Source organism: Chaetomium strumarium (genome assembly GCF_033439665.1).
Source record: "Chaetomium strumarium strain CBS 333.67 chromosome Unknown B0T15scaffold_1, whole genome shotgun sequence".
Taxonomy (NCBI): domain Eukaryota; kingdom Fungi; phylum Ascomycota; class Sordariomycetes; order Sordariales; family Chaetomiaceae; genus Chaetomium; species Chaetomium strumarium.
Genome location: NW_026944429.1, coordinates 6,968,683 through 6,981,908, shown reverse-complemented (window position 1 = coordinate 6,981,908; position 13,226 = coordinate 6,968,683). Strand labels below are relative to the sequence as shown.

Sequence of the window (13,226 nt, the reverse complement as noted above, 5' to 3'; positions counted from 1 at the left end):
CTTGCTAGCTGGCCGCTCACTCTATTCTCCATGACAGCTGCGTGAATCCAATATCCGGCATCTTTGTACTGCATGCCCCAAATGGTTGGTATATTTTCATTGGCTCTCTTTACATATCCCGACTTGCCGCCTTCCGCCGCCCAATCGCGGGATTTCTGCCCCTTTCCACCTAAAGCTCTGGTCACCCGTTTCGGAAGGGGTCAAGATGGGTCGTCCAGCTAGCGCGACAGGTTAGGCCGCTCGGGATAGTTGTCACGGAGGGCGGCAGGACGGTTTCCGATACGGAGGACGGTGGCGATAGTGTGGGCTTGCAAGACGGCAGCCTGCGCGTTTCCAGGTTGCTAGTACCCGACTCAGGTAGACATCCACACCACAGTGCGCCGTGAATATATACGATTGGTTAGACACAGCTCCGGGTGAGGCAAAAAAGGAGGCAGATTCCCCCCTTTGTGCTTTGTGGATTTGTCTCCATTATTCTGTGCAGGAGGACAAGCTACCCCGCGTCTGCTAGATCCGGACCCATTTCGGTACCCCACCTGGCCGGCGGGGGAGGGACTGCCCGGTCTTGGCCCGCCGATTCTGGACCCACTTTGCCGGAATCGTGGAGCCCCGGTGGAGCTCGAGTTGTCGAGCACAACGAGCACGACCAGGTTCCTGCTGCTAGTCTGAAGGTATCATGACTCGGAGATTGTATTTCTAATTTGATTCACTCGCACTCTTCTTTCAGTGTGCTCCTCGGACGATCTGATATTAATACTACGCATTAATGTTATGGAGATGTTGCCAACGAGCGTCACTTGTCATATCCCCAGCCGTCGCGTCAGATCCTGTCTGCGCCCATTCCAGATTCATTGCACAAACCTCAAGTGATTCGGGTAAGAAAGTAGACGCCCCTGATAGCTCTCTGCAGATAGTCAACGACCATCCACAGCGGGCAGCCTTACACCTTTGCGCGACTCGTGAAGCGAGATCGGCGCTCCCTATGACCCCACCAGTAAATGAAATGCGCCAGGACTCCGATGAGCCACAAAATAGCACTGGTGAGGACGACCCAGACGGCGTTCTTCATACGCTGAACATCGCCGTTCCCTCCAGCATCCTCATGGATGTACAGCTGTAACATCGAGCGTCAGCTCCGTATAAAAGAATGAGAGGCAGGAATCACATACGCGGCCAAAGACGCCAAACAGGGCAATCCAGAGGATAAAAAGGATCAAGTTCCATGCCCAAACAAGCGCAAACCGGAGGATGAAGGGGATGCAGTAGAGGATTGCCGTTAAGGCGGAGAGGCCTCCCACCACCTCAGCATAGACCTACTTCCCGTCAGCTACAGACCTAGCAAATCCATCACAGCAGCTAATCAACCCTTACCCATCGTCCATCCGCGTGTGCTCCAGCCTTTCGAGCGCGGTCTAGATTTATTCCGTAGAGAGCACAGACTGTGATCGCAAGGGCGAACTGAAAGAAATGGAGGAGGGTAAAAAAGAGGTAGGCTCGGGACGTGTCGCCGAGGGCCATCTTCCGGGAACGAAGGTCGGTTAAGGTTTGAATATTGGAGGGCTACGCGTTGGCGTTAAGATTGACTTGTGCTTTCTCTGGTCAATATCTCGAGTGATAATGGTTGGCTTCGCGTGGTGCCGGAAAGGGCGCCAGGAAGTGGAAGGAATATTGAAGTTCAGCGGGAAAAGGAAAACTGCGGCGGATCAGTGTAAATCGGGGAAGTAAGGTCGAGAGATTCACCTCTGGATGCAGGTTTAAAAGCAGAAATGGTAAACGCGTTGGATCCCTATGAAGCCACTTATATGCTGCTCAGTGTTGCGATCCCAAGCTGGAGTTGAAACAGTTTGCGCCCCGGCGTTTGGCCAGCTGCGCGGCAATGACGTAGGTGAAGCCTTACACGTGTAGCGGTTATCTCCAGGACAATCGGACAAAAGATGATGAGTCTAACCAGATTTGGCAGACACTGGGCCACGCCGCACCGCACACCATATAAGCCACATTGTGAACCTCAGGCCTCGATGCAATTGCCCAATGTGACTTTGTGGGATGCATCAACAAATCACGGCTATAACTACACAATGACTTGTATGACGGCCAAATGCAGTCGCGCTCAGTCATCTGCAGCGTCTAACAAATGCAGGTTTAACTTTACTCCGGTTAAGCTTTTTAGTGGAGTCAAAGCCCTTGCACGGTACATACGGAGATTTCCCGCTTGATCGATGTGCTAGGCTGCTAGCCCTTGAACCCCATAGCAGGATCAAGCTTGAGCTTCAATCAATGCCAGTGTTCCTTCTTCCGTAGATATTACCCTACATACTCCGTATAGGAAGCGCGTCCCCAACGGTTGGAGTTACTGGTCTTGCATATCCCTCTCTTAACGTCTTTTTCTTTCTTCTATAGTACGGTTGTCGCGCTCCTTCGGTCAGCGGCCAAAGCAGAACCCGCCCCTTTCGATATCACTGCACTCCATTCTTGAACATACCCTCGAATACTACACCCCGTGACTTCAAGGCAACGGCTTTCGTGGCGGCTGAGGCTGGGTTCATGAATCAGGGCGAAAGGGGAATTGTTCCAGTACCCACTTCATGTGCCGAATGACTGGATCAGGGTAGCATGCTAGACCGAATTTACATTACCGCACGCAGCCTTGTCTCTTGGACAAACCTCAACAATCACAAGCGCCCGGCATCTACGTCTACTCCCGATCCCTGTACGAAACTACAGCCCGGATTGCACAATACTTTGACATAATTCAGCCAAGGTCAGCTTCGTCAAGCAGAGGCTATACTTGACCGAGCTGTTGGGCATATGGAACTCGGCATGAAGTGCAATTTCGTCCGGCTCATTCTTAATAGCTGAACTTCAACAGAGCCGCAAGGTTGAGCATATTCTTACCTGTCCAATGATGTTCTAAGTGTTAATCACGTTCAGAAATATCGTGTAACCCTGGCTGTCTTCACGGAATGTTTGTACCTCGTGAGAACCTCACGGTGAGAGACGGCGCTGAAAGGGCTGAATGCACGAGGTACAGATAGACTGGGCAACGACTTACTCGGAGTTCATGTGCATAGTGAGGAGGCTCTATCTTCAGCCGCTGCTCTGTGTCTCGTAGTCCGAAAGTTTCTATGGCATAAAGGAGCCGCACCGTCCTCTGTGTTCTGTCCTCTCTTGCTGTAGGAAAGTTCAGACCTTGCCAACCAAATTCTCCTGCAACATTGAAGTATGACGACCTAATGATAATTTGAAAGCATTGAGGAGCGAGGCAACGATATCCTCCGCCACAATATGCGCACTCGTTCGCGTCCCATACCGGAAAGACAGCGAACTCTGCGGTTTCCGAGCAGAAAGCGCGATGCAACACCGTCCCAGTATTCGCCGTATACAGGCCAATCAACCATGTCACTTTTTGATGACTCGAATTGGCTGCTATCGGAACTGTCCGAGAGCTCTCTAAGACTCGAGACTTGGCGTCTTCCGCGATATTGCAGCCTACTACCGGTGACGAAGCTAGGGACCAGCCGTCCGGTCACCAGCCTCGCATCCTCGACGCATGTAATCAGCCTCGAGTTTCACTAGGGCTCATCTCTTAAACAGCTTCCAGAGATGGAACTTGTTGAAACTTCCAGATTCGGACCGAGCAGCAAGATTGTGGTAAATGGCCCCCCCAGAAAAGCTTGGTCAGCTCTCCTAAATCACAAACGTTACACTTGACACGTGCTGATTCCCTGGGTTTTTCTACGACTTAGTATTGTTCAGTGTTCCAAACTAACAGCTGTTTATGGCAGGGTCATGAGAAAGGCGCACAAACTACAGACCTCGGGCGCCCCATTTGTTTATCAATCTAAGGGGCAGTGCTGGCTAGGACAGGGCTAACATGGATTTCCGCCCACACTATCTCGACTTCATCGACGAGCCACTAGCTTCCCTGAAACAGTTCACATGAACAATTTCCCGCCCTACGGGGGCCTAGACGGAAAGGTTATCGTCAACCACCGATCGAGGTCCGATTTGCTCGCCGCCGAACGACCACGTTTTGTCCTTTCCACAAATCAGGGCCTTCCCGGTTCACCGAAAGATGGCAATTACAGGTCCTTGGGCTTTACCGAAGGTCGGCATGGCATCGCTGTCGAACATAGGGACCTTCAACGATCGGATTGGACACAGCAGGAAATTTCGCAAATTCACCACCTCAAGATTGTGTATGTCACCGTCTACGGATGGCCCTAGGACAGCCTCTGGACACGCCCTACAATGCCACGATTGGCCCCCGAGACTTCGCCGGTGTACTTTCAGACCGAGAATGGGGACAGTTCACTGTTTCGACCCAAGCCCCCCCCTGATGAGAGCTCGTTGGGGTCTTCATGATGGCCTTGAGTATAAGACAACCAGGGCCGCAATCTGTATCTGGATCAGAGGCTTCAGTTCCCGACTATCAGCAGCGGTTCATCATCCCCAAGAACGGAGAGCTACATCAGAGAAATCGACAGCAGTCAATTCATCGGCCCCTGAAGTGTCCCCAACTTCAGCCTACTGAGAGATACTCCTCGAAAAGACCAATATGCCGGTGCGTTTTCCCGAGGCTAGCCAATCCAGTCTTGAATCCACTGCTCACTCTAGGCGTGCAAAAATTCTCAGACGGTCAAATACTGGGTGTGCGAGGGCTGCTCGACTTGGAACACGTTCCAAGTCGTCCAGTGCATCAACGTCAATTGCCAGCATGTGTACAAGGGCACACCCTACTGCACCTGTTGGACCGAGAGGGTCAAGATGGCGGCCGAGCCCAACCCGCCCCCGAGTTCCTAAGAGTTCAGAGAGGAAGTGAGGAGAATTCTGTTTTGGGTGGGTGGCTTAGGTCTGCAATATATGAATGAGGCAGGCGGCTGTTGCTGTGTGGCAGGTCAACGGACAGGGTGCCGAGAGTGTTTTAGGCCTTGCATTTCGGTGTGCGGCTCTGAAAGAAAAATGTTCCCGCTTAGCTTGTCTGCGGTCAAGATCATTGAGACACTAGCCGTCCCACTCTTCATGTAACTTCTGGGTTCCTGCATGCGAGCTTGGGTTACCTTGGGCGAGTTTCCGGGTCCTTGGTCCTGGGACACGTCATTGGATGGCGCATGGAAAAAGGTTCACCGTCTCATAGGGTTCTAGATTGTGTGGGTATTTGTGAGTGGCATCTCGAGTTAGTACATCTTTCTTAATAGAGCTGGATGATTCTGACCAAAAGGAGCTTTTGGACAGGAGCTTTTGGACAGGAGCTTTTGGAGAGGAGCTTTGGAGGGGAGCTTTTGGAGATATGACTGGGGACCCTTCTACGGTGTAAGGTACCATGTATTTACAAAGTACTACAAATAAGTGCCTTAGGTCCGACGAGGCTCTGCCATGACCCTTGTACGGGCAGGGGCACCCCCAGAGCGGTTGTGTACTCCCCAAAGCAGATATTCAACCTCTAGCTGTTTACAAAGTAAGATCTGGGGCCCCAGGATGTTGGCCGAAATTCCTTGGTGAAATCTACCTGCATCACAAAAAAAAAAAAAAAAGGAAAAGGATTGATAGCAAATGGAAGCCGTAGTGGTAAGGTTTACACGTAGATGCATTTTAGATTTGACCCGGCTGCACCTGATATCACGGCCCGATTGCGGCAAACTTGCTGTGCTTGCGGGCAGCACGTCTCGCAGTCGCAGACCACATGCTGGATGCTGTACCTGTTTCTCACAATCTGATTGACGAATGGAAGTTGTGAATGATGAAATTTTCGACCGAGTGTGTGCGTTGATGCCACACAACTGCAGCGGCTTGGCCACACTTGGGTACCAGAAAAGGTAAGTACCGTAAGCAGCACGACCATTCGTGCCTGACCCAGGTACATCCGTCCAAGATCCCGTTCCGTATGGATCATAGGCGGCACTAGGCGCTGTGAACATGTGCTGGCCGGTATGAACCTTTCCGGATCTCCTGCATGGCAAGGAGTGGTTCGGATGCGTCTGCCAGGGAGGCTGGGCTGGTTGGTAGTAAGGCTGCGGCCCCCAGAGACTGAGTTGGCAAGGCAACGAAGAAACATGAAAACCTCTTCAACCACCATGTCATCCATCCGTACTATTAATCTCCCTTGACCGCCATTTGGGTTGCGTTTTACATGTGAACCGGTTCGGCTGTGTGACTCGCATGCGAGGAATGCTGTGTGACGTCCGTCTACACAGTGACACGGGCAAGAGCAACAGACCCACAGGAGGCTCTGCGACGGGTTGCTGATTGGTTGATGGGCTCTCAAACCCCACAATGTAGGCTGAGTTTGTGGGTCCGTGGGACGAACGGTTCCCAAGTGCATGCAGCAACCGACGGCTTGGCGTTTAGGCTGCGTGGCCGACATTGAATACCGGAATGCCGTCACCGACACACAGCCACCGCAGTTCTGAAACAGAACGTTGACAGTCTCGATGGCGGCGCCTGAGTCAGGTTGGGCTGATGGCCACACTACCACCGGCACTGGCACTAACAACAGCACCACGCTTCCATCGCCTCCATTCATCCACGCGCCTGGTCTAGCGAATTTGCGCGACGCAGGCGGTTATGCCATTGCAAGCCAACCACGCAAGGCTGTCAAGCGCGGCGTGCTCTTTCGATCCGCAGACCTGACCGAACTTGGCGGTGAAGGAATTGGCACTCTCCAGCGACTCGGCATCACCCACGTCTTCGACCTGCGGTCCGTAGTTGAGCTTGCAAAGAGCGGCGAGCAGTCACCGAGGGAGCTCTGGCAGAGCGCCTCCCACGTCTTCGTGCCCGTCTTCTTAGACAAGGACTACAGCCCGGAAGCGTTAGCCCTGAGATTCCGAAATTACAGCGATGGGCCGCAGGTCAGTTGATCACTTACATGTCATGTTGCCCCTTTCCCAGATACACCCATCCTCTCCCCGACTTGCATCCTCGGTAGCTCTGCTGGCTGGGTGCTACACCCCATGTATCGCCGATGCAACAAGCCCGGGAGGCCGCCTAGAGGGTGTCAAGCTCATGTGTGGCAGAGGGCGTCAATATGCTTCCCTTGTGGGCAACCACACATTGTTAAACGTCGCAACGGCTGACCGCTGCTGTGTAACGCGCCCCGTCTCTCGGCGTCCGAAGGGGCGCTCAATGGCAGCTGCCGGCTCCTGTGCCGCGATGAGACCGTTCATCTGATATTGTCTCATTTCTCCTCCAGGGCTGTCTGCCAACCAAAAACCTGTGCTGACCATACCCATCTGGGGGGACAGGGCTTCGTCAAGGCTTACGCCGCCATTCTGGCCACCGCCGCCGAGCCGGACCACCCATACGCGCCGTTCCGCACCATCTTGGAGCATCTTGCCTCGGCAACGCCTCCTTCCCCGGTCTTGGTGCATTGCACCGCAGGCAAAGACAGTAAGTCCTGAGACTTTTATCCCGCCAAGGAGAGGCGAATGCCCCTTCTCACCACTTCTCGGTTCTTTGCGCCACTTCCGCACCCTCCCCAAGTCCATCTGTCTTTCCGGAAACATTTCACATCCCAACCGCCGCCCCTTTCCTGCACCAAGCCAACAAGCAACCCTGCTCCCGCCGCGGAAGGATACGCACAAGAGACTAACCGAAACCGGAATAAAGGAACCGGCGTCATCATAGCGTTGATCCTCGCCCTTTGTGGTCTCGAGGACGAAGCTATCGCGACGGAGTACAGCCTAACCGATGCCGGGCTGGCGCCGCGCAAGGAGCGGATTGTGCAACAGCTGACTGCGCCGGGCGCGGCATTGTTCGGGGAGCGAGAGCGGGCTGAGCGCATGGTTGGAGCGCAGTAGGTCCTTCTTCTTCCGGTCTTTGTCTTCTCGCTCGATCCCTCGTGACGTATGCGCTTGTTTCTCCCGTCCTATCTGCTGATTGTGACGACCCTGCTTCCGCACGGAGTAACAGAAAAGAGAATATGCTGCTCACTCTTAAGCTGATCCGCGAGAAGTACGGCTCTGTCGAGACCTACGTCGTGGACCACCTCGGCGTGTCGCAGGCGAGCGTGGAGCAGATTCGGAAGAACCTGATCGTCGACCTGGCCGAAGGCGAGGAGCCCTTGGACTGGGGAAACCTCGCTGGGCTGAAGAACGAACCGCGTCTCTGATTAGACTTGGCGTCTGCTACAATACAAGAGATAGAGTGCTGTACATGGCTGAGGCCGCTCCCTAGCGCCTCTTCTAGACGGCCGCTAGACTAGCAATCAGAAATCGTCCACGGGGCTGAAGCCCCTTCTTATATCGTGCCCCCCAGTTACATGTACCGGCTTCGGCTTCTTTCACAGCCAAGCACATCTGCACCACCCGGTCGGTCCCTAGCTCATTCAACGCTGGTGGGGATCTTGATCTGGCCTCTCTTGCGGTCCATATGCGGCACGCCATACCGCCATCCCACGGCTCTCCTCGCCCGACCGGTCGGGCCGACATCCTCGGCATTGATCTTCTCAAACCTGAACTCGAACCGGCCCGAGTCCACGCGCACCCGCCTGTCCTCAGCAGCCTGCAACCTGGCTCGCGCCTTCGCCGCGAGTTCTTGCTCGCTCTTCCTAGTCTCCTCGATGAATTCTGCGCGCGCCTGATGTGGCGGCACACCCTGGGAGATTTTCCGCTCCATCTCCACCAACTCGGGAATGCGCATCTTGCTGTCGGGCGGTAAGATGTGGTCACCAAAGGCCTTGGCCGCATCGGCGCGGGTGAACTCGCGCGATTCTGACGTGGGCACGAAAAGCTGTTGCATCGTATAACTGTGCACGTGGATGTCGTTGATGGGTTCGAACGGACGGCCCTCGCGCCGCTCAGACTCGGTGAGATTCGCGCGCGGGAGCATCTCCATCATCGCTTTCGCGTATGGGATGGCCATTGGCTTGCCCTGTCATGGGTGTGTCAGTCGGGATGGGTTATATGTTTGACGAACTCAGCAGAAGCGAGGGTATCGGGTGGCTTCCTTCAGACATCAAGCATTTTCTAACCACGGTTATGTCTTCAAGACTAATCGAATTTTGTGTTGTAGTTCATCACAGAAGTTCCATCCCACGAATAACAGCACAATTAAGTCTCAGAATAAGAGGAAAATGCTTACCTCACGCTCCCACTTCTTCTCAATCTCCTTCATCCTCACCACCGCCGCCACCCGGCGCACATCCACCTTGTACTCCGCCGACACGGCCTTGAGGGGCAGGCCCTCCACCATAACTGCCCGCCAGATCGTCTCCCTCGCGCTCTCGGACAGCACCGGCTCACTGCGGAAGGCCGGGTTGTTGGGGAAGGGCTGGTTGGGGTACACGGGCTGGAAGTCTGATTGCTTGAGGATGCGGCTGACATAGTTGGTCTGCCCCGGTTGCGGGTTCTGGAACAGCGGCGCGTTGTTGACGCACCAGTCCTTGAAGACACGTCGCAAGCGCGTCACCTGGCGTGCTGGTGTTGTCGAGAAGGACCGGCTGCATTGTGGTGACCGCGAGGCCGCTGGCCTGGGTAGAGTGACTGCTAGCGCGGCTGACGGTTGTAGGGATGACGAGGGTACTGGCTCAAGGGCATTGAGCAACAGCTGTGGTTGGCAGCCGCTGCCGCGTATCCGGGGTGGCATGGCTGTGGTGAATGTCGGATGTGGTGTGGATGGGTGAAGCTTGGGATTGGATTCGGAATTTTCTCAAGCAGGTAACAAGGGGTTGGACCCGCAAGGAGAGCGCCACCAATGGAGTTGATTCTGGCTACCGGAAGCCGAGGGTTAGGGCTGACCGCGGCCTCTTAAACACTCACGTTGAGTACCTAGGCTACTTAGACTTTATGAGTGAAGGCTGAGTGATTGTTGATAATGAGACAGATTACAGCCTCAGTTCGAGGCCAAGTTCAATAATTCGATATCCTCTGGCTACCGTTCAAACTCCGCTCAGCCTGTCTGTAAAAGGCCCTGCCCTACCCACTAAAGAACACAGATCACTCCAAAGAATCACCAGCCCAAATGCCCCTACTATCTAACATAGGTAGCCCGGTACAATCTTGGCATCAGCCACCCCGATGCATGCAACCCCCCCTCCTGGCCCCTTCTCTATATTTTCACTCATTATACTTCCAACGCTGGTTCATCAAACACTCCTCCACAGCTCAAGAAGGAGGTGGCTGTCCGACCGGAGACAAAATACTCCCCGAAAATCCCATCGCGAAGCTCAGACAGGTCGAAACATGGCTATTGAGATCGTGCTTTGAGAATGTTCGATCCTGCCGAGGCCGAGGTAGTACACTGCGTGCCGCAACAACGCCGTATGTTCACTGGCCGTCCGAGGAAGAACTATTTGGGGCGGTGGTTATGATGCCCCTGTGCTTCTTGGCCTTGCTTTTCTTCGGCGCGTTGTCTTCGCCTTCCGGCTTTTGGGAGGTATAGGCCTTCCACTTGCGCCAGCCGTCAAAGTCGATCAGGGCCTGCATGCAGCCCCATTCCATGACTTTTCGTTCAAGCCAGACGTAGGTAACAGGCTGGAGACAAATGATTAGCAAAGGGGGATCTTCTGTAAATCAACGAGGACAGGGCGAACGGAAGATACCTTGGTCAAGAAGTCATTACACCCCGCCGTCAGCGCTTCGTGGCGGTCACTCTGCAAGGAACTCGCGGTAAGGGCAACGATAATGACGGGACTCTTGAACATCTCCCTGTTCTGCAGCTTATCCTCCTCCGGTATGTCAACCTTGGACTCCTCTGACTCGGCCGCATTGGTAACAGTAGTTGAGAATGCCCCGATCGAGTTGAGGCGCTCGAGCCGGCGGATCTCGCGTGTCGCCTCGAGACCACTCATGACGGGTAGTTGGATATCCATCAGTACCAGGTGGAAGCCGCCCTTTCGCCACGTGTTGACAGCTTCACGGCCGTTCATGGCCGTCTGCCAGCGCACCTTGAGCCGCTTGACGAATGCTTCTAACAGACGGAGATTGATGATGTTGTCTTCAACAATCAGGACGTTGATGGGGGGCACGCCGCCGTTGAGCATGCCAGCCGGGAGCGCGGGAGGGTCGACCGTCTTTTTTTTCTTCGGCCGTGTCGTTGGAGGCGGACGGGGCGAGGCTGCCCTGGGCGGCGGGGTTGCAGCTCGCGGGATCGGGACGGGCGCCGATTCCTGGGTCGGTGGTGTCGGCAGTGGCGGAGCGGGCGGAACGGGCTGTCCCGCGTTGGTCTGTTCTGATGATGCATTGGAATGAGTCCGTGAACGATTCGAGGGCGCGTGGTGCGTACCATGGCTTGCGGCTACAGCAATGGTGGCTGGGTGGCCCCCCGCGCCGACAACGTTGAGTATTGTGGGGGACGAGGTGTGCTGTCTCCCTAGCCGCGGCCGGTCGGACCTTTCCCGGTACTGGCGTGCTCTCGAGGCCCCACCCGGAGAAGGAATCTGGGGCACTTGCCCGGTGTTCAAGACGGAAATCGCGTGCGTCGTACCGTTCGAGCCGGCGATGGTGACGGGGATGTGGGCGATAGCGCCGGGTCCGAAGTAGTCGGTGCTCACCTCGAGGGGCCGAATATCATCGTAATTGACCGAGGTAAGGTGCTGCGCATGCGGCGGCCCGTTCCGCGGAGAGGCTCGCGGTGTGCGGCGGTGTGGAACGTCGATGAGCAGCGCCTCGTCCACTGTCTGCCCGCCAGGAAAATACGCATCCAAGGTGCGCGTCATTGGCTCCTCAGGACCCAGCACCCGCTCCTGTCTCTGCCCTTCGCGCGGCACTATGCGCAGCGTCAAGTCTGGGGCATCGTATTGGCGGCCGAGGGAATTGGCGTATTTGCGCAGAATCACCTCGCGCACATCGTCGACCAGGTCCTCTTCGCTGATGGTCACGAGTGTCGCCGAAGCGCCGGGACGTTTCACCCAGAGCTTGCGCGTCACCATGTTGGCGCTAATGGGCAGCAGTTGCTCCGAGCCGCTCCGGTCCGGGTCATCGGCCTGCTCGGCACTCAGCAGCGTCCGGATGAGCGTGGTCTGTCGACTCGGCAGAAGGCTCTGCCGTCGCGGCGGTGCGGACGGACGCGAGGGCGGGTTGGACGGTCGCAAGTGAGGATTTGACGTCGGGTCCACAGTGTCTCCTTGGCGGGTGGACGGACGACTGCTAGGCACGGGCGGGTCGCTCAGACGGACTCGTCGGTCAGTATCGGTGGAGACTCCCTGTTTGGCAACAACTTCATCTGTCGAGGGCGCGGTCGGCGGCGGTGCCGGTTGTTGCTGGCTGGAATCGTCAGGACAGGTTTTGGTGTTGTGGTGAGGGCGATCATTGCCCGGGCTGGCCGGGCCCTGCCCATCGCTATGACCGGGGCCAGGCGACGGAGGTGGCGGGAAGCTGCTAAGAACATCAACGTTAGTGGCATTTCTGCCACCGCTTTTGTTTTGGTCGGTCGCGGCACTCTGGGACTGATCCACGGGGCCATTGTTTCCGCTGTTTGCATCGCTACTGTCGGCGACCATTCCTGCCGAAAAGTGTTTCGCGCCCTGTCTCAGCTTTTCCGCCCACTGCGCACCGGACAGCCTCCTGCCCTGTCGGGTGTGGCTGCCGTCCGCATGTGGAGGAGAGTCTGTGGCGGTGGCGGTGGCAGCATCCTTGACGCCGGTACTGCTGTCCACCGCAGTCCCAGGTCGGGAACTGCTGGTGTTCGGGTTGTTGCTGTCGCTAGACGGTTTCGCGGTCGGGAGGGTGTTGCCTGACTGCCGCCGTGTGATTTTGGCTCGCAGCATAGACCTGAGGTCCCCCATGACGGGGAGCCCAGCGAGCGGCGGAGTCCTCGACTTAGATGCTGGCTTGCTGGGCTCTCTAGTTGAGGATTAAGCTTAAGTTGATTCAAACCCCACGGAAGGCGGAGACGTCGCAAAGTGTGTTTCTCGTCCGCAACCTCATCGCTCAAAAAAGAAAGATAGACAGACGCGGCGCCGGTTGGTTGAGCTTCTTTTGTCGTTTTCCTCCGCAATCTCCCCAGCGGAGCTCGGCCTCGCTACAGATTCATGGAGAAAGGCTTGGCACAAACAAATGCCCGCCCGCGCACCGTTACAGACAGCTTGCTTGCCAATCGGATGCTTTGGCCCTTGCAACCCATGTCAGGCAGTTTGTCCAGAGCAATCGAGTGGAGCGATTAAGTGGGGGACGAAGTGGTGCATTCAGATCGGGACGCGTGCAGAAAAGATGTCGATGGCACTGCATCCGACTCAGTTGCCGTCGTTATTTAGGTAGGTGATGGGCACCGGAACCGGGATGTTGCTATTT

At 55.7% G+C, this 13,226-nt stretch overlaps 4 protein-coding genes across 4 annotated transcripts; 1 reads left to right on the top strand and 3 right to left on the bottom strand.

The window, feature by feature from the left end:
• Window positions 1–852: 852 nt before the first annotated feature.
• Window positions 853–1,713, bottom strand: B0T15DRAFT_78855 (uncharacterized protein). Its single transcript, XM_062871316.1, has 3 exons — window positions 1,372–1,713; window positions 1,170–1,313; window positions 853–1,114 (listed from the first exon to the last, which is right to left on the bottom strand). The coding sequence occupies exons 1-3, from the start codon at window positions 1,516–1,518 to the stop codon at window positions 941–943; spliced, it is 465 nt and encodes a 154-aa protein (XP_062727302.1). The 5' UTR covers window positions 1,519–1,713; the 3' UTR covers window positions 853–940.
• Window positions 1,714–6,175: 4,462 nt separating this feature from the next.
• On the top strand, window positions 6,176–8,213 carry B0T15DRAFT_78727 (protein-tyrosine phosphatase-like protein). The gene is made up of 4 exons (XM_062871314.1): window positions 6,176–6,848; window positions 7,242–7,386; window positions 7,606–7,792; window positions 7,909–8,213. Exons 1-4 carry the CDS (start codon window positions 6,432–6,434, stop codon window positions 8,105–8,107), a joined length of 948 nt encoding a protein of 315 aa, XP_062727301.1. The 5' UTR covers window positions 6,176–6,431; the 3' UTR covers window positions 8,108–8,213.
• On the bottom strand, window positions 8,214–9,693 carry B0T15DRAFT_78730 (eukaryotic mitochondrial regulator protein-domain-containing protein). The gene is made up of 2 exons (XM_062871315.1): window positions 9,079–9,693; window positions 8,214–8,868 (listed from the first exon to the last, which is right to left on the bottom strand). The coding sequence occupies exons 1-2, from the start codon at window positions 9,580–9,582 to the stop codon at window positions 8,320–8,322; spliced, it is 1,053 nt and encodes a 350-aa protein (XP_062727300.1). The 5' UTR covers window positions 9,583–9,693; the 3' UTR covers window positions 8,214–8,319.
• Window positions 9,694–10,262: 569 nt separating this feature from the next.
• On the bottom strand, window positions 10,263–12,721 carry B0T15DRAFT_508071 (uncharacterized protein; the record flags this gene model as incomplete). Its single annotated transcript, XM_062867690.1, has 2 exons — window positions 10,263–10,469; window positions 10,538–12,721. The coding sequence occupies 2 exons, from the start codon at window positions 12,719–12,721 to the stop codon at window positions 10,263–10,265; spliced, it is 2,391 nt and encodes a 796-aa protein (XP_062727299.1).
• Window positions 12,722–13,226: the final 505 nt, after the last annotated feature.

Bases quoted from the DNA above. Each gene is read 5' to 3' on its own strand.
- B0T15DRAFT_78855 (XM_062871316.1), bottom strand. From the start codon at position 1,518: ATGGCCCTCGGCGACACGTCCCGAGCCTACCTCTTTTTTACCCTCCTC. The intron at 1,314-1,371 runs GTAAGGGTTGAT...GACGGGAAGTAG, and splicing joins CACACGCGGATGGACGATGG to GTCTATGCTGAGGTGGTGGG. The intron at 1,115-1,169 runs GTATGTGATTCC...TCGATGTTACAG, and splicing joins TGTTTGGCGTCTTTGGCCGC to CTGTACATCCATGAGGATGC.
- B0T15DRAFT_78727 (XM_062871314.1), top strand. From the start codon at position 6,432: ATGGCGGCGCCTGAGTCAGGTTGGGCTGATGGCCACACTACCACCGGC. The intron at 6,849-7,241 runs GTCAGTTGATCA...CTGGGGGGACAG, and splicing joins ATTACAGCGATGGGCCGCAG to GGCTTCGTCAAGGCTTACGC. The intron at 7,387-7,605 runs GTAAGTCCTGAG...ACCGGAATAAAG, and splicing joins TTGCACCGCAGGCAAAGACA to GAACCGGCGTCATCATAGCG.
- B0T15DRAFT_78730 (XM_062871315.1), bottom strand. From the start codon at position 9,582: ATGCCACCCCGGATACGCGGCAGCGGCTGCCAACCACAGCTGTTGCTC. The intron at 8,869-9,078 runs GTAAGCATTTTC...CACCCATGACAG, and splicing joins AGAAGAAGTGGGAGCGTGAG to GGCAAGCCAATGGCCATCCC.